The sequence below is a fragment of the Gopherus flavomarginatus genome, chromosome 16, assembly GCF_025201925.1.
Source record: "Gopherus flavomarginatus isolate rGopFla2 chromosome 16, rGopFla2.mat.asm, whole genome shotgun sequence".
In the NCBI taxonomy this organism is placed as follows: Eukaryota; Metazoa; Chordata; order Testudines; family Testudinidae; genus Gopherus; species Gopherus flavomarginatus.
The window spans coordinates 5,390,113-5,414,231 of NC_066632.1; the positions used below are offsets into that span (position 1 = coordinate 5,390,113).

General features: G+C 44.8%; 2 protein-coding genes across 7 annotated transcripts in view; both read right to left on the reverse strand.

The window, feature by feature from the left end:
* Positions 1-5,937, reverse strand: part of LOC127035279 (maestro heat-like repeat-containing protein family member 2B) — a 108,631-nt gene extending 102,694 nt beyond the window's left edge. For 4 of the 5 annotated variants that reach the window (XM_050924973.1, XM_050924975.1, XM_050924970.1 and 1 more), the window contains exons 1-7: positions 5,911-5,937; positions 3,309-3,416; positions 2,837-2,956; positions 2,479-2,601; positions 1,196-1,348; positions 453-479; positions 4-126 (exon numbers count right to left, since the gene is read on the reverse strand). In XM_050924973.1, the coding sequence (XP_050780930.1) occupies positions 4-126; positions 453-479; positions 1,196-1,348; positions 2,479-2,601; positions 2,837-2,956; positions 3,309-3,416; positions 5,911-5,922 (666 nt within the window). In that variant the 5' untranslated portion in view covers positions 5,923-5,937. The remainder of the gene's footprint in view (positions 1-3; positions 127-452; positions 480-1,195; positions 1,349-2,478; positions 2,602-2,836; positions 2,957-3,308; positions 3,417-5,910) is intronic. The other variant, XM_050924974.1, reaches the window with a different exon arrangement.
* Positions 5,938-7,191: 1,254 nt separating this feature from the next.
* LOC127035282 (maestro heat-like repeat-containing protein family member 2B) lies at positions 7,192-19,050 on the reverse strand. 2 transcript variants are annotated; one of them, XM_050924985.1, is made up of 14 exons: positions 18,932-19,050; positions 17,891-18,053; positions 17,238-17,336; positions 16,030-16,181; positions 15,364-15,507; positions 12,735-12,827; positions 12,219-12,288; positions 11,993-12,106; positions 10,828-10,901; positions 10,442-10,564; positions 9,068-9,151; positions 8,258-8,402; positions 7,747-7,787; positions 7,192-7,421 (listed from the first exon to the last, which is right to left on the reverse strand). In XM_050924985.1, the coding sequence occupies exons 1-14, from the start codon at positions 18,944-18,946 to the stop codon at positions 7,239-7,241; spliced, it is 1,500 nt and encodes a 499-aa protein (XP_050780942.1). In that variant the 5' UTR covers positions 18,947-19,050; the 3' UTR covers positions 7,192-7,238. The 2 variants fall into 2 exon arrangements, with proteins under 2 accessions (XP_050780942.1, XP_050780943.1); XM_050924986.1 differs by lacking the exons at positions 7,192-7,421; positions 8,258-8,402; positions 9,068-9,151.
* Positions 19,051-24,119: the final 5,069 nt, after the last annotated feature.

Below are 24,119 nucleotides of genomic sequence, written 5' to 3' on the forward strand. Positions count from 1 at the left end.
CACCAGCATGTAGCCAAGGAGCTCCAGTTTGTAAGAGAATTCGAACTCCTGGGAGTCTCTGGTCTCCAAGATGGCACAGCTAATCTCCATGACATTGTGGATGAGGGTTAATTTTAGGTACATGTCCTACATAATCCAGAAGGAGAAACAAGAGGATGTGGATGAGAACCTGAGAGAAGAACCACAGTCCAGAAGATAAAGATCAGGAATTAAATCTAGCCTCAGGGAAGGAGAGAGGTGCCTGCAGACCCCAGAAGGTACAGGACCCTGGCTCTGCATCCACCTCAGAAGAAGCGAAAACCCAGGTTCAAATAAATAAATCCAGGTCCACTTACACCACAGCAGCCAGGACTCCTGCTTGATGCAGCAAGGAAACCAAGCTCTGTGCAATTTAAACAAGCAACTTGTGTATAGAAAATGCAAAAGCTGAGGGCAGATTATTTGGAATGTACCTTGTTCGCAACAGTGATGCCCAGCACCTGAAAAACGAAATGAAAAACAGCTATTAGCAATGTAGATAGTCCCACATAACACACAACCTCAAAACGTCCTGGCTGGTGAATATGGAGCAGAGAGAAATCACTATTGTTAAATCTTCCAAAAGGCAGGAAATGTAGGCAGAGGGGGTGTTCTGCAGAGGTCAGTATCAGGGGCCATCCTCCGTAACATTTGCATTTGTGAAGTACTGGAAGATCTCAGTTTGGTTCAACTATTTTTGGCAATGCCTAAGTGAGAGTCTCAGTTAGACAAGGCAGAACTGAATGGCAAAGTGACGTGGAGAGGTTGCACTGAGATGAGAGTCAGGACCAGCAGTCAGACACCTGGCGAACAGAAATAATGGAGCACACAGACAAACAAGAAGACAGATAAGAGGTAAGGGAAGTAGTGAGTCCAAGAAACAGCGTGACAGCAAATCAACTAAATACAGGCTAGCACTAGTCTCTCTTGGGTAGTAAAAGATAGAGCTAGATACACATCCATATTAGGGGAGTTAGAGTGTTATTCTGAATAGCCTGAGTGTCACTGCATCTGAATTACTGTGTCGCTGGGGTCTACAGAATTTCAGAAGAATATAGAAAATTAGAGAAAATACAAAGAAGAGCAACAAAAATGATACAACATGTGACAGCTCACGCTCCATCCATTACAATTTTAAATTTGAGTTCTGTGACACTTATCACGCAAAAGCTCTTACCTGACAACTGGCTCTGTAATGGAGAAGGATGTTCCCTGTGATGTCTGCCTCTACTCGGGAAAGAAGCTGGTCTTTTGGAGCATGGACAGCCACGCTGCTGTAGGTCAGCATCAGGGTGCTGCGAGTCTTGCCTCTCTTCCCATGGTGGTAGTCCTAGACAATCAGAAAGTTCTTCTGATTCCTTTTGCTTTGGAATTCTGATCTGCTGCTGACCAAGGAATTCCTCACAGCAGCAATAGCAGCTTGCACTTGCAAAGCTCTTTTCAGCCAAAGATCTCAAACCACTTGCAAAAAGTATTTAAGCAATATAATAATAACTGTGAGGTGTGGAGAGATTAGTATCTCCATCATTCCCACTAGGTAACTCTGACACAGAGAGCCTAAAATGCTGAACCTACAGGAGTGAAGTACACGGGAGCTTAGTCATTGACACCGGTGGGTACAAGATCAGGTGCTAAATGTCTTGCCTAAGGCTGCACAGTGAGTAAATGGCAGAGCCAGCAGTGGAAGCCCAGAGGCCTAGTCTCCTGCTCTAGCCTCTAGATCAGTGGTTTTCAACCAGGGCTACTTGTGTATCCCTAAGGGTCTGCAGAGGTCTTCCAAGGGGTTTATCAACTCATCTAGATATTTGCCTAGTTTTACAGCAGACTACGAAGAATGCAAGTACAATATTTATATTTCAGTTGATTTATTTTTATAATTATGTGGTAAAAGTGAGAAAATAAGCAATTTTCAGTAATAATGTGCTATGATACTTTTTAATAATTTTATGCCTGATTTTGTAAGCAAGTAATTTTTAAGTGAGGTGAAATTTAGGATACACAAGACAAATCAGACTCCTGAAAGCGGTACACTAATCTGGACAGGTTGAGAACCACTGCTCTAAATCAGATGTTCCATAACTGTCATCCATAGACCACTGGTGGTCTACCTAAAGCAGGTTGCTTGGCCACATGTTGCTTGCAACACCTCCTCATTTCCAGCTGCTAACTGGGATTTAAAAAACGCTAAAAAGACCTTAAATGCTTTTCCATGCAAGCCACTGAGGTAGTTCCCTCACATTGTGCATGGGAGGGGCGCTCAAGCCATGGGACGTCAGATGATAAAAATCATTTGAGAGAACCCCAGCTCCAGATTGTGCTCTTCTCTGTTTAACTGCAGGCATCACATAGAACGCATACACTGGGGGACAAAGCTAGCTGACCAGAGGAGACGCTACCCCAGGGCTGCTGCCCCTGCTTTAGAGGGAGAGGAAGTTGGAGAGAAACCCCTGGCTCCTTTACCTTCAGGCGGCTGATGAACCCAGGAATCTTAACTTTGTTCATTGCAGCCCCAAACTCCTGAAGTGCGTTCAGGGTGAGGTCCAGATGGCTCTCAGCAGAGAATGCGAGGATGGAAATGACTCCCTGTCACCCAAGAAAAATACTGGTTAGGATCTAACCCACGAGTCCATTCCTTTCACCTGAAGCGGTGTAAAGCGCCAGTCAGGCGTGAGACACATGGGGAGCAGGGGCTGAGTGAAATAGCAATAAAGAGGCTATGAAGTGAAATGGCATCTGTCCCAGGTCAATTCAGAGCTGAGCTCCACAGGGAGCATTCAGGGATTACTTGGTAAAGTGGGGAGAGGGACAGAGTCCTCACCTCTCTCTCAGGGACTTCCATATAATCTGTTGTTCTCAGAAATTGATGAAGCTGTGATTTAACGTGGACCAGGTCCTTACAAACTGCTAAGGACGTTCCTAGCGCCTTATACAGGAAACTCTGAAAGAAAGAGACCAGCACCGAGATATCAGTAACACAACGTGTCTGTCAGTACAGACCCAGCTCAGCAACACTCAGGAAAGAACAAGATAGCCAAGTCCAAGCACCCATACTGCAGAAACATCCCATCAGCTAGCCCAGCCAGAGAACCAACAATGCAGCACAGACAAGCAGCCTGTCCATGCAAATATTGGAAGGGCAGGGGGGCAAGAGAGCAGGCAACAAGTAAAAACAAATTTGTTATGCAGAATAAAATATAAAGTAATGAGGCCTTGAGAGAAGCCTTAGGTAGCCCCCCACTCAGAATTTCAAGGGAAATTAACTAGAAACTAAGCCTTAACAGAGAACAAACCTTCTCATGGGAGGGGCTGGTATAGCTGGCCATCTGCTGGCTAAACTCAAGGCTTATCTGCCTGCTCCAGGCACTGTCGTCTATCATCTCCAGAGATGTTCCTAGGAACTGAGTGTAAAACAAGAGTTAAAGCAGAGGGTTAATTGCAAAAATTTGGGGGTTGTTGTGGGGTTTGTTTGTTTATTTGTTTGGTGTTTTTCTTTTCTTCCTTGTTTTCTCTTGTAAACTTTCCAATATTCAGGTGTCATGGGAAGGTTATTTCCCCATTGAGAACTATAAACATCGACAACCCAGACTTCCTCTGCTGTTGTTCTTTAACCTTTGCCTGATGATTCCTCTCAGTCCCCAAACCCAGATGGACAGTGAATTGGAGAATGAGACGGAGCCAAGAAATCTGACCATTGAGGAGTGATTTTATAGTGGATGGAGGATGGGTCTAATAAACTTTGAACAAAGGGACCTGGACTACAAAGGACCAGGCACCTTCTCTGAAGTGCTCTGGACCCTTTATGCCACCTTCCGAGGGTCCGCAGGGTTGTGTGGTACCTCACTACCACCTGCCCTTAGCATGAGGAAGCCTTCTCTGTGCTCTGCCAGTCACAGGAAACACAAACATGCCCTTCTCACCCCATCCAGATTCCACTGTCCTTCCACAGATAAGCAATCACTACAGTCCAACCGCCGAGCCCTCTCTGCAGCCCCACAATGTCCAGCGCCTGTTCCACTGGATACTCACAGAATTCATAGGCTTGCTACAGACCACCTTACCAGTTTCACCTCAGAGTCACCGCTCCATTTCACACACTTAGATACATTTAGAGTGAAAACAGGCAGAGTTCAATTCACAAAGATCAGAGAGTTGAGAAGGAGCAAGTAAAATTAATGCAAACAAATGGTTATGTCAAAATAAAATCATAACACACTTGTAGAGCTTATACTTAGATAACCAAACATTCCCCTGTCTCACAAAGGATAGCTCCCCCAAATCTCTCTCCCAGCATGAAACACCCAGACCAAAGGTGATCCTCCATTCATAAGACAAGCCAGCTGGCAGTTCGTCCAATAGGTGAAGGATACCTGGTGCCGGATACCTCTGGACCTCCAGAAAGAGTTCCAAGCATCCATTGTCTTCACTTGTAAACAGCTTACCCCCAATTGTTTGTTTGTTTTTCTTGTATCAAATCTCCTCTGGAGACTTCGCAATCACTTGATTAGAATTTTCCTCTGTTGATTAGCATCCACTGTGAATAATTATTCTGTCTACATACAGCCATTCAGGCAGATAAGCATCTCTGGCCTGAAAGAAACTTGTTTATCACTTTCTGGTGACCAGCCTCAACTCACGCACCTTAAAAGCATCAATTTCAGTACACAACCATAACATCTTATATATTCTCCATCCAGTCACTGTGCAATGATTATGATGAGCCGTGTGGCACAGGTATCCAGCAAAGGCTTTACATGACACCCTTTGATTATATAGAGATCAGATCCTGGGAATCCTGTGGCCTAAGTCAGTGGGCACCCAAAGGACCTGGGGTCACACCCTCAACTCCCACTGAAGTCAGCCAGAGGTTAGTAACTCTCAGCGCTTTGCTGTTTCAGGCCTGAATTTTGAACAGCAGCCAGGAAATATCAGAAACCTCATAAGAAAACCTAATCTGATTTGATTTTTTAGCCCAAAGAATTTCAAATAATGCTGGGATCTGGAATGGGAAATTCTAGAGTGTAATCCAACCCCAAATGGAACTCCAAACCTTCTGGGGTGTATTTGTCACTAGGTCCCTTCCTTTCATTTTCAGCACTCACCATAAAAATGTTCCTTGTCTGGATTTATATGAGGCTGTAAATTGCTCTTTCTGACCAGAAAGGCTTCTCCATGAGATACAGTCACCAAACCCTGTCTTGTCTCTTTTCCTTTTTGGGTTTCTCATAGCAAATTTTCTTTTGAGTGGCAAAGAGAAAAAAAGAATCCTTTAGGATGTCCCCCAGTGGTGCATTAGCACCACGAGCATGTTGGTTTTCTGGTTAAGTTTTGTGTTGTTCCCAGGGGTAACACAGGAGTTAGTTATAACTAAAGATGGTTGAACAATGGTAACTTCATTTCACAAAACAAGTGGAATTTTTTTGTTTTCTTGATTTTTCAACACAAATGAAAAGTGAAAGAAACAAAAATATTTTGCTTTTCAAAATCAAAAATGACCAATTATTCAGTTCTTTGTTTTCCCCCTTTCCTTCTCTTTTGTCCCTCGTCCCCAGGCCTTTCTTCCCCTCTTCCACTTTGTGACTGAAAAAGCCGGGGGTGCAGGGGCAGCGGGAAGGAGACAAACAGGAAAGCAAATGAAAAAAAGACCCAAAACATCAACTTCCATTTCAAAAAACTGAACATTTTCCATTTGGGTTGTGGTCGTTTTATTTTGTGTAAAAAAAAAAATTGAAAGTGTCCCATGAAAATGAAAAAGGCCAGTTTTCACGGAACAAAATGAAATGGTTTGACCAGCTCTGCTTATAATGAACAGTTTATCATTAATATGTTCCCCAGCTGATACATTTGGAGGGGGGAGGGAGGGCTGTGACAATACAGCTGAAAGGCGTCTTGTACCTGAAGCAGCATGTGCTCCCACCGCACACAATCCAGGGAATTCTCTGTCTTTCCTATGAAGCAGGAGGCAAAACAATAATGTCACCTAGGTTAGCAAGAAGAGTCGTCCCAGGAATCTCCTTTGGAGTTAGTCCTTCGAAAAGCCCTGCTCTGCCAAGCTGTAACATACCTGGGTTTTCAAGGCTAAATGGGACATACTCCAACATTCTTTGCTGGACCAACAGAAAGTATCATGTTATGTACCCTGCTGGCATTGTTATTCAGGGCCAGTCAACCCACCAGGACTGAGATACTGAGCACTCCCAATTCCTGTTGACTTTAATGGGAGCTGAGAGTACTTAGCATCTCACAAAACTGTTCAGCACATCAGAAGACTGGGCTTAATATGAAAACAAACTTTCCCTGTATAAGAAGAGATTCTGGACTTGATCCTAACTTGATGTAAATCGGTGTAGCTTCACTGAAGTCAATGGAATTATACTGATTTACATCAGCTGAGAATCTAGCCCTGTTTCTGAATGTCCAGCTCTAACCTACCCTTCTTTAATGTCGGCACAAGGTGGTACTGGAGACTCTGTACAGCAACAACCACTAGGGAAGAGGCAGCTCATTTTTTAAATCTTTTTTTGAATATCAAACCCACTTGAATATTGTGGGGCTTGACAGTCATCAGAAACACATCGGGTTATGCTCCACGTAGGGTCTGTCATACTCCACAGAGACTATACTGGCAGAGCTACATCATTGGCGCTTTGCTGGCATAACCCCATAGTGTAGACACAGCCTACACTGACTGAGGAGGTCAATAGATTCATACCACTGTAAAATTGATGAAAGACATTATTAGGCCCCCAGTATCTAGATTCTACATAGGGCACCCACTTGGCCAACCTAACTTTTATGACTCAGGTTTCCTTACAGAAAGAAAAACTCTGGGGTTTTTAATTGAATCACCCTTGAAAGTAAACATGGAGGTTAATTTTCAGAAAAATTCAGTTTGCAAAATCAGACTATATATGTAACCCCAAAATATTTCACTAACCTCCAGCTTCACACTTAATTTACCTTCCCAAACATTAACCTAGCATAGGTGTGGGGGGAACTGCTGTAAAATTTCCATTCAGCTGAAACCTTCCTGGCCTGATTCTGCCCAGATTGAATTGGCCTCAGTGGATCAACTCTGGATTTACCCCAGTGGTTCATAGTTATCCAGATGAAGGAAAAGTGAAGGCCTAGAAGCCCAATTTCAATTCCCCACTGTTCCCACATACTGCAACTGGAATGGCACAACACATGACCATACGAAGCTGCATTTTCTGGCTTCCCTTCTATTCTCCATGGACCGCACTTCTCCTAACTAGCGCTTTACCTTCAATGTACTGCACCAGAGATGGGATCTTTACTACCCACATCTCACCCACTGCTGCATGGATATTTTGGTGCAGGGCCTGTAGTAAGTGCAAGGCAGCACATCCGTGTCCTTCTCCTGCATAAGGAGATGAGGCTACTACCTGCCAATGAGAGAGAAAGAACAGGCTAAGTTTTGTCAGCACAATACCAGTTTGTTCCTGAAGGAGAGAATAGCTCAGACTCTCTCATTGTGGAGACCATACAATAGAGTTGTTGATTCTACTGCAGCGCCTTCCTGAAGAAGAAAGCATTCTAGCTAGTGCGAGGATCCAGAACAGTGTGTCTCAGGAGAGGGTAGAGACAGAGGGATCCAATCATACACATTCCTCAGCCTGTCTACAAGCATCTGGCTAGAAAACCCATTTTTATATAGTTAACTGTCCCACTTCATATTCCGCAGAAAACCTATTCTCATGGTCTACTCACCAGGAGTCGTGCCAGCAGCCCCTGGGGTGTAGGGAGTTTCACTAGGGAAAGAAAGAGAATATCATTAATTTTGCCAGGCTTTCAGAGAGTCCTGCTGATGTTATTCACCTAGCCATTCCCAACGTGCCCACCAATGTTGAATGCAGCTGATCATAACTTGCATTTCCATAGTGCTTTCAGTCTGAGCTTCTCCAAATGCTTTACAGACATGAATGAATTCCGCCTCACAGCACCTCTATCAGGTTGGCATTAATTACTCCTTCATGTCACAAGCGGGGAAGCTGAGAGAGAAAGATCAAGTGATTTCCCCAAGGTCACATCCGAATTTTGGTGGCAAGCTGGGAACAGAACCCACATTTCCTAGCTTCCTCCCATGGCCATGTTGCAATCACAAGACCATTCCTCATTCATTTTAGCCTTCTCATTGCAGATGAGAGAACTGGAGCAGACTGAACCTGTTCATTTCACAGTGTGCTTGGAGAGAATAAATGAAAGAGTTTCTGTTATAAACCTGGTCCACCGTAGTCGAGGCAAGCAGCTTCTTCTCCTTCCTGCTGCTTTTTCTCAACCACTTCCCTAAGGCATCTGCAGAGAGGCTTCAAAGTGCCAGTGTACTCAGCTGGCACCACATATTCTAGAAGCCTTGGCCATAGCACCTGCAGAGAAGAGCGAGACTGTTCAGTACACAGCTATTTCCATTCCCCCACCTCCAGTATCCTGCTGTCTGAATCCCTCCCTCTCATGTAGCTTCTCCTTTTATTCATCACTGACCCTTCCCTTACCTATCACCTCATCTCTCTCTCCTCCCATCATCTCACTCTACCTGTCTGGTGCCCCCTCACTCTGTCTTTTAAATACACTGCCTTCTTTGGTGAGCAATTTGGCTCTCACCCAAAGATGAATCCTCCTTCCCTGCATTACAGCATTATGGAGCTACTTAGATAGCACCATCAACTCACCCAGAACTTTACAGACCTAGATAAGGCACACTCCCAGCCCTAAGATCTGTTCAAATCCAGGATCACCAAATCTAAAGATCAGAAGTATTCATGGAGGATCTAAGGGGGAGTTGCACTCAGACAGTGGAAAGAATGAAGAGAAGATCTCTGCAACATGATTTCTTCCAGTTAAATTGCTTTCTATCTTTTCTCTAATGTGAACCACTTACTCCATGATGAAGGGGTCACACCATCCCTGACATGAATTTGACATACTGTTCCTCCATTATGCTGAGTGTGCAAAAAGCTTCCTTGTGGGGAAGTACAAAGAATGTAAGGAAGAATGTCCCTATTTCAAGAAGCAGTAGCAACAGGTCACTTACTTGGGTCATTCCACTGACTGAGGTGTCCAGACATTGCAGGATGTCAATGCACAGGGTTTGGATAGTGTTTTCTTCCTGAATAGCCTGGGTGAGAAGTGTTGTACCCTGCTGTGAGATAGCTCTATGGAACTTATTAGCTAGTAGCAAGACACTGGCTAGAGAATCAGTGTCCTTCTCTTACAAAGCCATCTTGAACATTGACCTATGCCTGCTTTTATATTGCACTGGAAGTGCACAACCATCTGAAGGGAAGGGAATAATAGAAACTCCTAACTGGTGGGTCATATCCCAGGCTTAGGAAAACCCTCAAGTGAAGGGAATGATTCATTGAACACAAAAGAGTTTCCCCAACAGGGTTAATTTTCTTTAAATTTGGAAAACTGTTTCATCTTTTTATCTCTGAGGAAAAACATTCAGACTCTGCTCAGTGGGAATCAATATGCAGAACCAGGGGGATCCACTCTGTTTGTTCTGATGCCCCAACCAGCTTGGTCATTTCGTGTGTAGTGAGTGTGATTCTATCAACGGGCCTAATTCTCCTCTTACTTACACCAGACTAAATATTGATTGACTCTACTGATTTTAGTTTGAAGGAGAGCAAAACTGGCCCAATGAGAAAAAGCAGCCTTCCTTAAGATGGGTGCATGTGTGTGTGTGAGAGAGAGAAAAAGACCCTTGGAGAGTATTGCCACAAGCTCCAACTTTGTAGAAAAGGGGCCAAGCAGAGCTAAGATCTTCAACAACTGACTGTAAAGTTGAACTGTTTATGTTAATACAGATCATGGCTCCAATCATGGAGCCCAAAGTGTCTGGAGCCCCTGGCTGTGTCCATGGATAGAAATATGGATTGAAGATATTTTTAAACTAGTACATGTAGATGAGAGCATGTAGTGAGGGAAATATGCAGCAAGCTTTTCCAGTCTCCTGACAGTCTGTGATGCAACCTGCATAACCTCTGTGTTTTGCTGATAGTTTACGTTTGCTTCAACAGCCACAGAATTGGGCATCATTATGTTCTCTGGAGAGTCTATTTCAAACAAAGAAATGTGCTTCCTTGTACTAGAATATTTCACTGAAAAATGGTGTTTTCAGAATTTTCAATGACTCACCAGAGGGTTGAGTAACCTAGATGACTCTGGTAGATGTAAATACCCAGAGTGAGAGTCTGATCTCTGTAACACTAGTATAAATCCAGAGTAACGCCACTAAAGTCAGCGGAGTTACCTTGACTTTACACCAATATAACTGATCAGATTCTGGCTCTAATCATTCAGTCCAGTTGTCCTTGAGTCAAAACTCCCACTGAAGGCAAGGGGAGCAGCCAGCATGAAAGAATGGTAGGACCCAGTCCTAAGTGCTAAGAACTCTCCTTACCAGTTTGCTGGTGGATACACTGAACTCCCTGAAAACATGTGCTACCATCTCCCACGCTGCACAATTCTCCACACTTTCTGAGCTGAGCAGCCTCCGGATGAAATGAAGAACTGCCGTCCTCACCTGCAAGGGTAGAGATGACACACATGAGTTATTGTTATCCCTTCTGCCTGAAATCGGAGATAGGATATGAGAGTCCTTATGCTTTTGATTTGATCTCCTTGGCTTATAAACATGAATCCATTTAACACAGGCAGGAGAATGACATGCCTTCTCTAGTCTGCAGTCTCTCCTCTGGATCTGAATGAAAGCTCCACTCAGATGTCCATTCATCCCATATCATTGAAAAAAATTGAAATATTTCACTGCTCCACACACACTCTTACCGTAGCATTCTGATCACCCAGAGTGGATTTCACTGCCTTCACAATCAGAAACTTTTTCAGTCTTGTCTCGGGCACTGAAAGATAAGGAGAGGTGTACAGTACTTCTTTGTTCCACACACTCACTTTCCACATTGGAATTAATCCTGGATTTCAAAAGGCCCCATTTAAGAATAGTACCAAGCTTCTCTCATACACAGAATCAGTGGGGAAAACATAGGACCAGACTCTGCTCTCAATTACACTAGCATAAATCTAAAGTAATTCCATTTCTATAAATAGTGCCATCATACTGCCATGATGGAAATAATAATAAAAGAATTAGATAGACTGAGGTTAATCTGTGTTTACACAGTATAACAGAACTCAGAATCTAGTCTACAGTGTCTAATACTGACGATTATTGAGTCTGAGGTATTATTTTATTTTTGATTATTGTTACTGTGCTTTAGCCTCAAGTCAACTTCTGTATCTCAAGTTGAAAAATACCTTGGGCTACATTCAGCACTTAGTTGAACCTGTTGATTTCTGTGTGGCCATAGGGGGGTAACTTAGGGCAGAATTTAGCCCCTTAGTGGATACCCAGATCACTGTTGACTGTGTGTTATGGAGATTCTGTGCCCCATTTGCAGAGGCGATGAGTCTGTTACAGCCCTGCCGTGCCTACAAAGCCTTGGTTCTTCAGCTCAATCTATAGTAGCTCATGCTTTTAGCTCTGGATCAGGGCTGGCTTTAGGCCGATTCCTCTGATTCTCCTGAATCAGGCCCCGTGTCTGAGAGGGTGCCGCACATAACAGGACCCCGCTCCCAGTGGCCCTTTAAATTTTTACTCACCCAGCAGCGCTCTGGGTCTTTGGCGGCACTTCAGCGGCGGGTCCTGCACTCGCTTTGGGTGTTCGCTGGCACTTTGGCGGTGGGTCCTAAACTCGCTCCGGGTCTTCGGCAGCACGTGAAGGACCCGCTGCTGAAGTTCCACCGAAGACTCAGAGCAAGTGAAGGACCCGCCGCTGAAGTGCAGTCGAAGTCTCAGGGCACCTCCCGGTGAGTACAAGCCCCACAAATCAGGCCCCGCACTTCCTAAAGCCGGCCCTGCCCTGGATGTCCCCAACTCAACGCTCAGCATGTCGGCCAAGAGGGCAGCTGGCACAGTTGCTCCTGTGTTACTTACAGTCAGCACCAACAATAGCTCTGAGCAGATTCAGAGATGCCACACGAACAGCCTCATTCTCAACCTTCAGCTGCGAGCGCAGAAAGGCTATCAGATCCTCCAGAGAAGAACGGGCTGCAAGGCAAGAAATCACGTCCTCACTGACGACAGAACTCTTATTCTTACCATACCTTACAAAGGAAGTTACAAGGAAACCACTGTGTAACTCAGAGTCTCTTCCTCTTACCTAGCTGAACTATACAATAGACCAGCTCTGGGTGATGTTCCAGGCTGAGCGGCTCAGCTTGAGAACAGATCTGTGGGAAGAAGGGAAATGGTCAAAGAAAAACTAATCAGAAGCAATTGAAAAGAAAAGGTTCGATTAATTTCTAAGCTTCCACTTCCTACGTGTCCAACTAGAGGTCTGAACCCCAGCTGGATGGTACTGAATGCACAGCAAGAATCAAACACAATGTCCAATACCTTAGATGAGAGAAGCTAAAGTGTTTTGAACAGCAGAGCTCATCGAATCAAGAAAAGCCACAATGTTTACTGTACAACTCTGACTCCCTCTGATAATCGGCTTATGGTAAAATTGCTTTACAAACTGAGTTGGACATTAGCTAAGAAAATGAGACCACTACCTGCTTACTCTTGAGCCTGCAGAAATCAGGAGGGCATAAGCGGTCCCCAGCCTTTACACTATCATTCAATAGATTTTGGTTGTTAATATGCTTCAGATCCAAGCAAAACCACCCCTCACCTGGTTGTGCAGAGCACTGCAGATGGCTTGAAACTTCCTCTTAGGGAGAGGGATCTTATATTCACCAGAGACCTCCAAGAGCTGGCTCAGACTCTGCAACAGGGGGTGAAAGTCAGATGGTGGCACACACAAGAGCAACATATAGTGACTAAAGCAGATTCAGGGGATTCGTGGATTCCAAGGCCGGAACGGATTATTGCCATCATCTAGTCTGACCTCTGGTATAACACAGGCCACAGACCTTGCCCAGAATAATTCCCAGAGCAGAGCTTTTAGAAAAACATCCCAGTCTCGATATAAAAACTGTCAGTGAGGGAGAATCTGCCTCGGCCCTTGGTAAATGGTTCTAATGGTTAATTATCTCACCATTAAAAATGGACACTAAATTTCCAGTCTGAATGCGTCTCCTTTCTGTTTCTAGCCATTGGATCAAGTTACACCTTTCTCTGCTAGACTGAAGAGCCCGTTATAAAACATGAGTCCCTCATGTAAGATATTATAGACTGTCATGAAGTCACCCTGTCACAGGACAGGTCCACCCCGTCAGGGTGGTACCAGGTTGTGGAGGAAATGAAGTAGATCTCAGGCAGCCCAGCTGGCCTAGTCTCTCTAGCCATCGCAGCAGTCCTGGCTCCTAGGGCAGCATAGCCTAATGGTCGGGATCAGCGCAGCAGCCCTTCGGTGAAAGTTCACGGCCCAACAGCCTGAGTTAGGAGGGCTCCCCTTCTAGGTATGGCAGCATGGCCTAGTGGCCAGAGTCATTAGAACCACCTTCTGTGGCAGGGAAGTGTTGCCTAGTGACCAGCCCTTCTCCACTGGCTCCTACCTATTTCACAGGTCCCAGCCCAGGGTCCGGTCGTGTCACAGGGGTATCTGCCACCTAATCAGCGAGGATCCTTCCAAAACATGCCAAGTCAAAGCCCAGTGCCTCAACTGGATCAGTGCTTAGTCTACCTAGGGTACTTCCCACTCAGGGATTCTGTGGTCTCTCCTCCATCTCTGGCATTGGGTGGCTGGGGGTCGTTGGTTGCAGCCACAGTCCGGCTGGCCTCTGAATCCTGGAGCACTGGCAGTCTCTCTGCAGGAGCCTGCAATGCACCTCTGCTCCCTTCAGCAGCCATCCCAGACTCAGCCAAGCAGCTCTCTTATATCCTGGTTCCAGCTGAAGCATGCCCAGCAGAGATGAGGGGCCATGGCTGAACCAATGTGGGGTACATAAACCCCATCACACACCCTTTTACTTTCTGTTTGTTAAACTAAATAGATTGAGTTCCTTGATTCTACCACTGTAAGGCAGGATTTCTAATCCTGTAATCACTGTGGCTCTTCTCTCAATATCCTCTCCAATTTATCAACACCTTTTTTGAGTTGTGGGCACTAGAACTGGACACAGTATTCCAACAGGAGTCACACAAGTGCCAGATTTAGAAGTAAAACAACCACTGTACTCCTCCTTGAGATTCCCCTTTTTATGCTTTTCAGCTTTTTTGGCCACAGCATGAGTTCGTGTTCAGCTGATTATTCATCATGACCCCCACAATCTTTTTCAGAGTCACTGCTTCCCAGGACAGCATCTCCCATCATGTATGTATAGCCTACATTCTTTGTGCCTAGATGCTCACATTTACATTCAGCCATATTTAAATGCACCTTTGTTGCGCCCAGTTACCAAGTGATCTAGATCTCTCTGAAATCTGTCCTCTCCTTCCTGCATCCTAAACACTTTTCTCCTTTGTTGCTTCATCAAGCTTCCGGATTGTCTCTGATGCCCATCTACAGATTGTACTATATTGAAGCAGTTGTGTAGTGCCTGATGCTATCAAACAAGTCCATGATGCATTGGTTGCCTCCAAATCATGGGTATTTCAACCCCAAAAGTGACCACATACCCTGTACCAGAAAGCTTCAACCAACAGAGACAGTGAGTAAATATCACTACCCAACAAGTTATAGCTGTCTCATGACTTCATTTACAACTGTGTAGCCCCACTGAAGACAGAATATGGCCTCTTACTTCTTGCTCATGTGGTATTCAGGGTAGATGAAATAGAGAGACAAGGGGAGTGAGACAATATATTTAATTAGATTATCGCACCCACCTTGGCGCTCTAATATCTTGGGACCAACATGGCTACAACAGCACTGCATAGAATGGGAGATGAAATAGACAGGCAATGCTTTTAGACCCTTCTAGTTACATAATCCAAAGCAATGACTCGCAAGTCTCCTTAGTATTAATTTTCAACCATTGACAGTTGTCTTGGTACTGACCAGAGACAACATATGGCAGCCCCTACTCTGAGGAGCCTATGAACTAAAAGAGAGATGCAGAGTTGACAGGATGTACTGGGAAATCACAAGGTGGGAGGATCTTTTTGGAGGGGGGGTAGGTGTTTTGTTTTCTATCTCCTTATCGTCCTCCCCAGAAAACAGAGGATGCTTTTCATAGGAGGCATTTACCTACAAATCTTGTTGCCTGGCTCATCACGTGTACAAACCCAGAGCTTGTGTGGATATTTATTTTCTAACAAGTCACTGTCTAAACCAGGAAACCCCACTGGCAGCAAATTCCTCACGCAGTTCATACATGCACACACATGGACAGTTACCTTAAGGAGTGGTACCTCACCTTGGTGATGTGAATAACATGAGCATCCTCCTTATATTGCTCAAGGAGCCATGAGATCAGTTCAAATATCTGATCCTGATACTTCTCTTGGTGTAGCAGGAGACTCATCATGGGACCAAGGGCTTTGATGATAGCCTGCTTGAGCTGCATAGATGAGACACAGAATTTATGTTCCTATGAATTCATTCAATATCATTCAATGGGCACACCTTTTCTACTTCCAGTGAGTGCACCTTCCCTTGTTCCACTGTAGGAATGGGCCTATCTCAATATTTCCCGGTAAAGATCCAGGACTCGTAGGGTTGGTTTCAGGATTATATCCTAATGCACCTCACAACTATACCAGGTAAGATATTCCCCAGATTAGTATGCATTCTAGGCCAACTCACCCCTGCTGGAACTCCACTGGAGCTGAATGGAGGAATTAATTTAGGCCACTATCCCGTGTTCATCTGCACGTTAGTGCATAAAACTAGAATCCATGTACACTGCGTACAATTTCCATGTTGTTTGGGTTTTAAATGTTTGGGTTTTAAATGTTTTACATGACATACTGTTCCATCCAAAAGGACCTACCATTAAATGTCATCATCACAATGAGTGCTAGACTCATAAAATTTAACGTTACAATTTCTGCTAATGCTTTAGAAAACTAGCAATTCTCACCTCAGGCTCCTCACAGGTCAGCCAGTTGCTGGTCACATGAGAATATAAGGGAAGAAATCGATAGCAGAATTGCGATGCACTCATTCTGGAGAATGAGCACTTTTCCCTGTTACTCAAATAGAAATTTACTGCCCTTGAGCATTCTTCCAGAACTGCATGGACGGAGAGAAGACAGGCAATGTGAAAAGGACATATTAGTAATGAGGAGAATTTGCTTTATCAGTGAACACACCCAGGCCTAAAGTTTACTACAATTCCATGGCAGCTACTGCTTAGTTCAGGACTAGATGCTGAAATCCCACATCAATTTTGAGCTATTTTGCTTCCCACCATTCCGTGTCTTGTTTCTCAAAAGGCTTTTTAATTTGCAGATCTCTCAATCTTATTTCAATTACCATCATTTGAAGACAAATTTTTTCTCCCTTCCTTGTTACCTCTTAATTAGAGTTGGTTGAAAAAGCAGTTTAAATTCAGCTCTGCTCTGCATGACTCGTGTCCTCTGCAGTTACTCTTTATTTAACCCTAACACTGGATGATTTCATCCTGAGTTACAGTTTGTCTGAAAGATGTTGAGTGCCCCTAACAGCCATTGGCTTTACTGGGATTTGAAGGTAGTGGGGAGCACTTTGCCCTAAAGGTAGGTGTCTCTAGTGTCCTTGCTAAGAAGAATTAGGGCCCAATCCTGTTCTCTATGAATTTGATAGCAAAATTCCCATTTACCTCAAAGGCACAGGATTAACCCTTTACTGAGCATCACCCGAAAAGCAAAGAAAGAGAGAAGTGGAGAGGAAGAGAAGACAGAGAAAGAGGGTGAAAGGAGTTTCTTTATCATCATCTAAGGGGAGAGAATGGGTGAAGAAGTTGGAAATGGGATTTTTAAATGTACAGTATTGAAATCTGCTCCCTTCACCTCCTCCCCCAGGAGATTGCTGGCAGATGAGCAGTTTCAGTCTTTGTGTCTCTTTATTTTAAATTATATCCATGAGTCATAAAGGGCCTGAATTTACAAATGCTCAGCGCCTCCTGCAAAGTACGGAGCTCTTTCAACTTCACCGAGTGCCATGGGAGCCCAGGAACACAGCACCTGGTGCAATCCAGGGCAGGGAGCACAGTTCAGGGCCTGTTTGCAAACTTGGTCAGTCACTTCAATCTGTACCAAGACCCCTAAATATCCATTTTGGGCACCTATGGCAAGTTCTGGCACTTACCACCACAAAATGCTTGTCTCATCCTGCCGCCCTTGACTAACTTCCGCATGTAGGACATGAACAACAGGGTCAGGACCATAAAAGGGATACACTTAAGCGCTGCGGAGAAAGGCCAGAAGAGAAGGAAGACAGATAATCGGCTGCTCTCCACCTTCTTATAACACACTTAGAAACACTGTGGGGCAGGATGCTAGGGGCTCCTGGGCCATTTTGCGCTGCAGAAGCAGAGCAGAATGGCTTCAAAGCAGCCATTGAAAGCCAGTGGGGGATTCACCCTGAAGAGGGGAATCCTCCACCAGTGCACAGCTGTGCCCGATGCCCAACTCACTCTCAGCGTAAGGGCAGAGAGCACTGGGGCCGGATGGGAAGCGGGGTAGAGAAGAGCTCCACCAGACCTGATCTTCCACTCATTCCCATCCCTAGGGAACTTCAGTTGGGGGCAGAAGTTAGAGCTTTCACCGCCGTCTGGATAGCTCATGATCTGGAAGCCAGAACTAGCAAGAGCAGTTAATCCGGGGTCTCTCCACATACACACGCACGCACACACTCAAGCAGAGCTCTGTTTAGCTGCAACATTTTTAGGTAGAGAGAGTAATCCCCTGTCCTTAAATGAAAGACGATAACTTTGAAACAAAAGATGGAAGTTACCATACCATAGGCTGATGACAGGTTGCGCAGCGTAACTAAAATAAACTCTTCAGGCAGCTGCGGTGGTTCCAGATGACAGTGCAGCTCACACATCACATTATTGAAATAGCAGCAAGCCAGCGTCACTAAGGTGTTACTAGCTGCCACTTTAAGTTCATTTGTTACTTGCTAAAAAAAAAAAAAAAAGAGAGAGAGTGAGAGAGACTGAGGTGACTGAAGCCGGTTGCACTAGCCAGAGTTGTTTAGATGAGTCAAGTCCTTATTTCTGTGCATAAGTTGTGAATGAACCCAGCCAACTTTCTGTGGATAGAGTCATTAGTCATAAATATTCATTGAATCAAAACAATCTTCAGCCTTTGAGTGCTTGCAAGCTGCTTAGTTAGACTATTCATTAGTAGCTCCTTGTGGTAGGATGACTGGTCACCATAGTCACATGATATTTTGCCCCACCCTTCCCTAAGGAGGTAGTAAGACACAGACTGGGCAGCTTCAAAGATATTCAGAGAGCTTTCCTGAATAAACTGTCCCCCAAAAGGAGACTGACTTCCTTTTGGAACAAGAGAGAGATTTTTCCATGGGTTTTCCTGCTGGCAAACTAGATTCTAAATCCAATGCTGCTGCTTTTGGAGATAGCTCAGATTCTGTCTGTCTTAGGGTTTATACTGCCACTTATCGCATATAGTATCAGAGCGCCTCCCACATAACATCAGTATCAAAAATGAAATCCCTAGTAGACTATGGGAAAGACGTGCTCATGAAGAAACCATAGGCCTGTCTCTGTGGTCTGATATCATGCATCTCGGGTCCTGATCCTGCAAAGCACTTAAGCACATGTGTAACTTTCACATGTGAGTTTTCCATCTTATGCATGTGCACAAGTGCTGTCTAGGAACTGGGCTTTGCTGTGGAGGAAGGTGTGGGCTTCTAGCAGAAGAATACATTTTCATTTCAGTATACAGTTTACCCCCCTACCCCCCCAAAAAAAAGAGTTTTAATTAGTTAAAGCTTTGGATCCTTTGATTAGTAGCTCAGGAGAACTAACTTACCTGACTCTCTCTCATCTGGTCAAAGGCTAGGGTTATTATTTTGTTCACTAGCCTTCTCTCTAGGCTCCCGGTGTCCTGCTGTAATGCCTTCTCCAGGACACAGTAAATGTCTACTCTGTTTTGCTGGGGACAAACCAGAAAAGAGAACAAACAATTGGGAAAAGTTTTTCTTGATGATCATACAGTAATTGGACAAATAAGCCCCTGCCCTAAAGAGCTTCCAATCCAAACATGAAATGATTAGCCCAAGTCTTATCATAACAGAGCAGGTCCGTGGCCAGGAAGAGAATCCATGTCTCCTGAGTCATTATCCAGAGTTCTATCCACTAGGCCACACTGACTCCTCAGCCAGCATGCTCACACAACTAATCCATTGGCTTAACTGGTGTAAAATACGCCATGCCCTCCACAATCACCGCATTTAGCAGCACCTCAGAAGCAGCCGAACAATTTACATGTTTTAATCTTTCTGCAGAGAAAAAAGCCAGAAGAAGCCTCCTTCACTGCCCCCTTATCCAGTTTCATTATTGAAACAACAATAAAAATGAGCACCTTGCCCTTGCTCTAACCACTCCAGACAGAATTGGTAAATGTGTAATTACAAAATACCCAACTCCCACAGTAAGTCCTCAACAGCTCCTAGGGGAAATTAGCCCAGCAGTTAGATCTACATTGACAGTCGCACAGTTGAAGGTGTCTTTTATGAGGCCCATCAGTGTAGAAATTGGGGGAGTTTAGTATCAGCTGAGACGGAAAAAAATAAAGAGGGACACAGAGAAATTAAAAATCTGATCAGAGAACAAGATTCCTTTCAGAAAACTGCAAACTAGCACATCTGGAAAGGACGTAGAAGTAACTGACATAATGGGAGGGAGAAAAGTGGGAAGCAACAAGTGCCCTGGGGGTGACAGTGAAAAACAAAGTCAACGTTTGTTTTCAACGTATGCAAGGTGTGATGGCTACCACAAAGAGCCATGTGGGTTGGGTCTTTTTCACACAGGGATCATGGCACTGTTGGTGTCACTAGGCATAAATCTAGGTAGCTCGGGAGGGTGGAAGATCACAAGTGCCAATGAAGCCCTCCTGCTCAGGCCTCAATGAACCATTGTTCCTCCATGTTAAACACTTTGTGTAACCTAGTGTAACTTAATGTACTAATAGCTGCAAAAATGTAGTGTTAGCAGTTAGTTTTTGGTTGTAATAGTCAGTTTTCTGCTGTAATACAGGCTAAAGCATGCTCAAGGCCATTTTAAGATACTGTATACATGTCTCAGCAGCAGAGAAGGGGGGGAGGAAGGGGGAAGACAAAAGATTGAGTGAGAAAAGATACTGCAGCTGGACGGGAAAGGAGGGGGGAGTGAGAGATCAGCTAGTAGCAAGAAAAAGTTTTGTAGTAAACAACTGGGATATAAAAGGAAGAAACTGCTTGTTTTAGGTATGCAGGATTTGAGATTGCATTCTCCTTCGCACCTTATTTGAGCTCAAATAAACTTCTGTTTTGCTTCTGCACCCTGGTGTGTTCATTGGCGCTACGCACTCCGGGCCACAAACCGCTGTAGCTTAGCCTCTGGCACTTTGTGCCGGCAACAGTTCTTGGCATCCCTGGGTGGGCTCGAGGCTAAAATTAGTCTTGCCTGGATCCCTCCTGGTGGTCAACGGATCGTGGCAACGACCGACGCCCAGTGCACACCGGTGACTTCACCGGGGGCCTCGGCGGAGACGCGGTGTGAGCAACCCCGGAGGGCACAACCGTGCAACGCGCTCGAATAGTGGAGAAGCAGTTGCGGGCGATGGTGTGGAACCGGTCCCGGGCGACAGTGAAGAACCGGTCCCTTGGATAAGGTAGGAACAGTCCGGTTGTCTGGACTTTCTGTTAGGACCTGGAGACGCCCAGTGTCTTCCTGCGGCATGGGGCAGGGACAGAGCAAGGTGGGGAAGGCACGGTGTACCCACTCTAGAATGCATTCTAGAAAACTGGAAGGTGTTTGGATCGGATCCGATGACCAAAAGTAGGTTACAAAGGTTTTGTACAGTAGACTGCCCTCAGTACAAATTAGAGGGTCAGAAAAGGTGGCCACCTGAAGGATCAGTAAATTACAGTACGATCCTCCAATTACTCCTGTTTTGTCAGTGAACGGGTAGCTTCTGAAGCTGTTTGTATGGAGAGCTCTTGTGTAAAAAAAAAAAAAGAAAAAAGAAAAAAAAATCCTCCACCATAGCTCCTGTTCTTCCCCCTGTCTGGCGGAGTGCAAGGATTCAAAAGCAGGTTAGGGATAGTGGAGGGAGAAAGGAGGGACCTGTCTAGAAAGGAGACCCTATGTCCTAGTGCACTCTCTCCCTGTTGTAGCTAAAAAGCAAGATCAGATGCAGAATGGTACTGGGGGCCAGTGTGAATGACCGGAAGAAGCCCAGAGTACCCTGTGAAGCAAAAGCTCGTGACCAGGACTACTCTAATGCAAGCCCGGTAACTAGTGGATCTTTAGGAGGTCCGACCCATGGTGGGCTGACTCGTCCTGGCATCGTCCGGTGACGAAGCTACCTGGGTCTAGGAGTGTGTGTACCCATCTTCCCTCCCCCTTTCTTTTCCATGTGGGCTGCTGACGGTCTGATCATCTCACTGGATGCAATCAGAGTAAGCAGTGCCGTCTCCCAGAAACTAGCCAATGCTCTTTGCTGAAGGGAGGTGTAGGAGGGTCGTGGCCATCCTCGTTAGCCTCTCCTGTGTGAGTACCCTGTAGGGGAAAATCCTTAGTTTATGAGCCGCTAGCGCGTACAGGACCTCCCTGTGTGTGTAAGTGGAAAATGGGTGGGGGGACAGTCTAAACATTCCACCTCACCCCCTAAGAGTACCCCAGCATATTACATGTACGTACATTATGTTTCATCAACCTGCAGGTATTTAGAGAATTGGAATATTTACACGCGTGAAAATCCATCTAAACAATGCCCACTAGCAGGTACTTCAATCTAGATAAGATCATACATCTAAGAGGAGCGTTTAATCACCAAAAAGCCCTAACACAGCGTGAGCAAACTTGTCTATTGAGGAAAGGAACGGGTTAATGTGAAATTTATCTTGGTCCAGGGATAAAAAGAAAGTTGCTCCTCATTCAAGGTCAAGAATCAATGCAGACTATGCTAAGTACAAAGAAAAACTGCTTTCGGCCCCAGCCGGCTGTGGAAAAAGGAAAATTGACAGAGGCGAACCAAAGGCAATATAAGTTACAGAACTGAGATTACATTTGCAAAGCTTAACTGTCCAGTAAGATCCAACAGTGTGCCTTTGTGACCCCGGAGCCGGTGTGGCTTCGTGACACCAAAGAAGCCACGGGCAGCCGACCTGGACTGGAATCTCTGAAAGAGACGCTGCAGGAGATTCCAGGGTATAAAAGAACAGCCCTCCCAAGAGCAGAAGCATGTTGGAAATTCTGGACAAGCTGTATATAGGATAATCTCCTGTCCACCTCTCCCCCTTCTCTGAACATTATATACAGAAGTGGCCAGTCTGGACATACGTGTGCGAGTATGAAAAAGGGGCTTAGGGCTCGGGGCATTAATGTTTTCCTATGTGATGTGGGAATGTTCCCAACACTCTCTGTTGTTGTTCTATTATTTTATTAATGGAGCTTTAAAAATTTAGTTATATGGTGTGTTTTCTTTATCTTCCCTCAACGATCCTGTCGTGTCAGCCTGATCACCTGACACGAGGGACAGATTGGTAACAGAAATTTGTCACAGTTTGGTGAGTGATTAAAAAGGGGGAAGCCCTGCAGAATTTACACCATCTATTTGTTTTACCCTTGTTATTTTATGTTTGCTTTGCTTGGTACTGTTGCTGTTATATGTTGAGAACTGCATGAGTAAAAGTGAGCCCTGATAGGATAAGGAAACGCTATCTGGTTTTGGTTCTGTTCTGTTTAACCGGATACTGTTGTTTTTCTGCTCTGTTCATTTGGGCGTTAGGAGTGTGGGCGGAACTGAACCTCTCGTTCGTAATTCCTCGGAGTGGAAGCCATGCGTGCAAGGAAGCTCTGAGGTTGAATTGAGATCCTTCTGTCCCGTCCCCTGTAGCGGTCAGTGTATAGAAGTGGGAAAACCTGGCTTAGACTGTAAGTTCCTCTGCTCTGTGTAATTCTCTTTTCTGTTTAAGTGTCAGCAGACAGATGGATGGGTCTCTGAGTAAACCCTCTAAAGGGGTCTGGATTATATGTTAAGTAAATGGTCTTTGCCCAATGGGCCATGTGTTTTTGTCCAGGTGACAAGCCTCACGAGGGAGGACTCGGGTAGTTTTGTGAGTAAGAATGTTTAAGGGAAGAGACCAGGAGGGGTGGGGGCTAGTTGAGAAGCCACCCTCCTAGCTAAACTGGTAGTGGAACAAGTTGGTGCCCATGGAAGGGCCAGATCAACAAGAAAAGCAGGATGGGGACCAGGTGGGCAGGCAACAGACAGAGAGTTTGGAAAATAGGTTGGAAAACTTTGAGGGTGTAGTGGAAAGAAGGAGTCAGTAAGTGTAAGCATGGGGATTTCAAATACCTAGGACTTACTTGGAATGGTGATTTGAGTTAATAAAAGTAGCTGTTGGGAGACAAGCAAGTGATTTAAGGGAGAGTGAGAAGTTAACTCTGTAGTTGCTGGAGGGAAAAGCAGTTAAACTTTGTAAAAATGCTAAAGAAGAAAGTTCTTGGTGTCTGTGGAATGTTTGTAAATAAATTCAGGCAAAGAAATTATTGGATTGCAATCATTTGATTTGGCTATGAACAATTTAGCTGAATTAGCTGAAGAATGTATACAGTGTTATGTAATTGAAAACCTGGGCTGCCTATGAAACAAATATAAGAAAATATGGGGTAATTCCTCTGTTTTGCCTGAAGTCAACAAGGGTATTTGTATATTTTAAGCAATGATTGTCTGCCCAGAAGGGGTAGACTTCTGTTTTTTTTTGTCTTTCAGATAATCAGAGAAAACTGATGCCAGCTGAACAGCATTCAACGTACCATGAATTTATTGGCACAAAGGGAATTGTGTTTTGTGTTTTGTGTTTTGTGTTTTGTCTTGTGGTGTTTGTCTCGTGGCCGGAGTTGTTGTGTTTGGTGTTTTCATCGGATGGTCTGGTTTGGAATCAGGAGAATGTGATATACTAAAGTCTAATACATTTCCTTAAGTAAGAAAGGAATCTTCATTGGCCAAA

Bases quoted from the DNA above. Each gene is read 5' to 3' on its own strand.
- LOC127035282 (XM_050924985.1), bottom strand. The intron at 15,508-16,029 runs GTGAGAATTGCT...TCATCTATGCAG, and splicing joins TGACCTGTGAGGAGCCTGAG to CTCAAGCAGGCTATCATCAA. The intron at 8,403-9,067 runs GTAAGTGACCTG...TCTTCTCTGCAG, and splicing joins CAGTCAGTGGAATGACCCAA to GTGCTATGGCCAAGGCTTCT.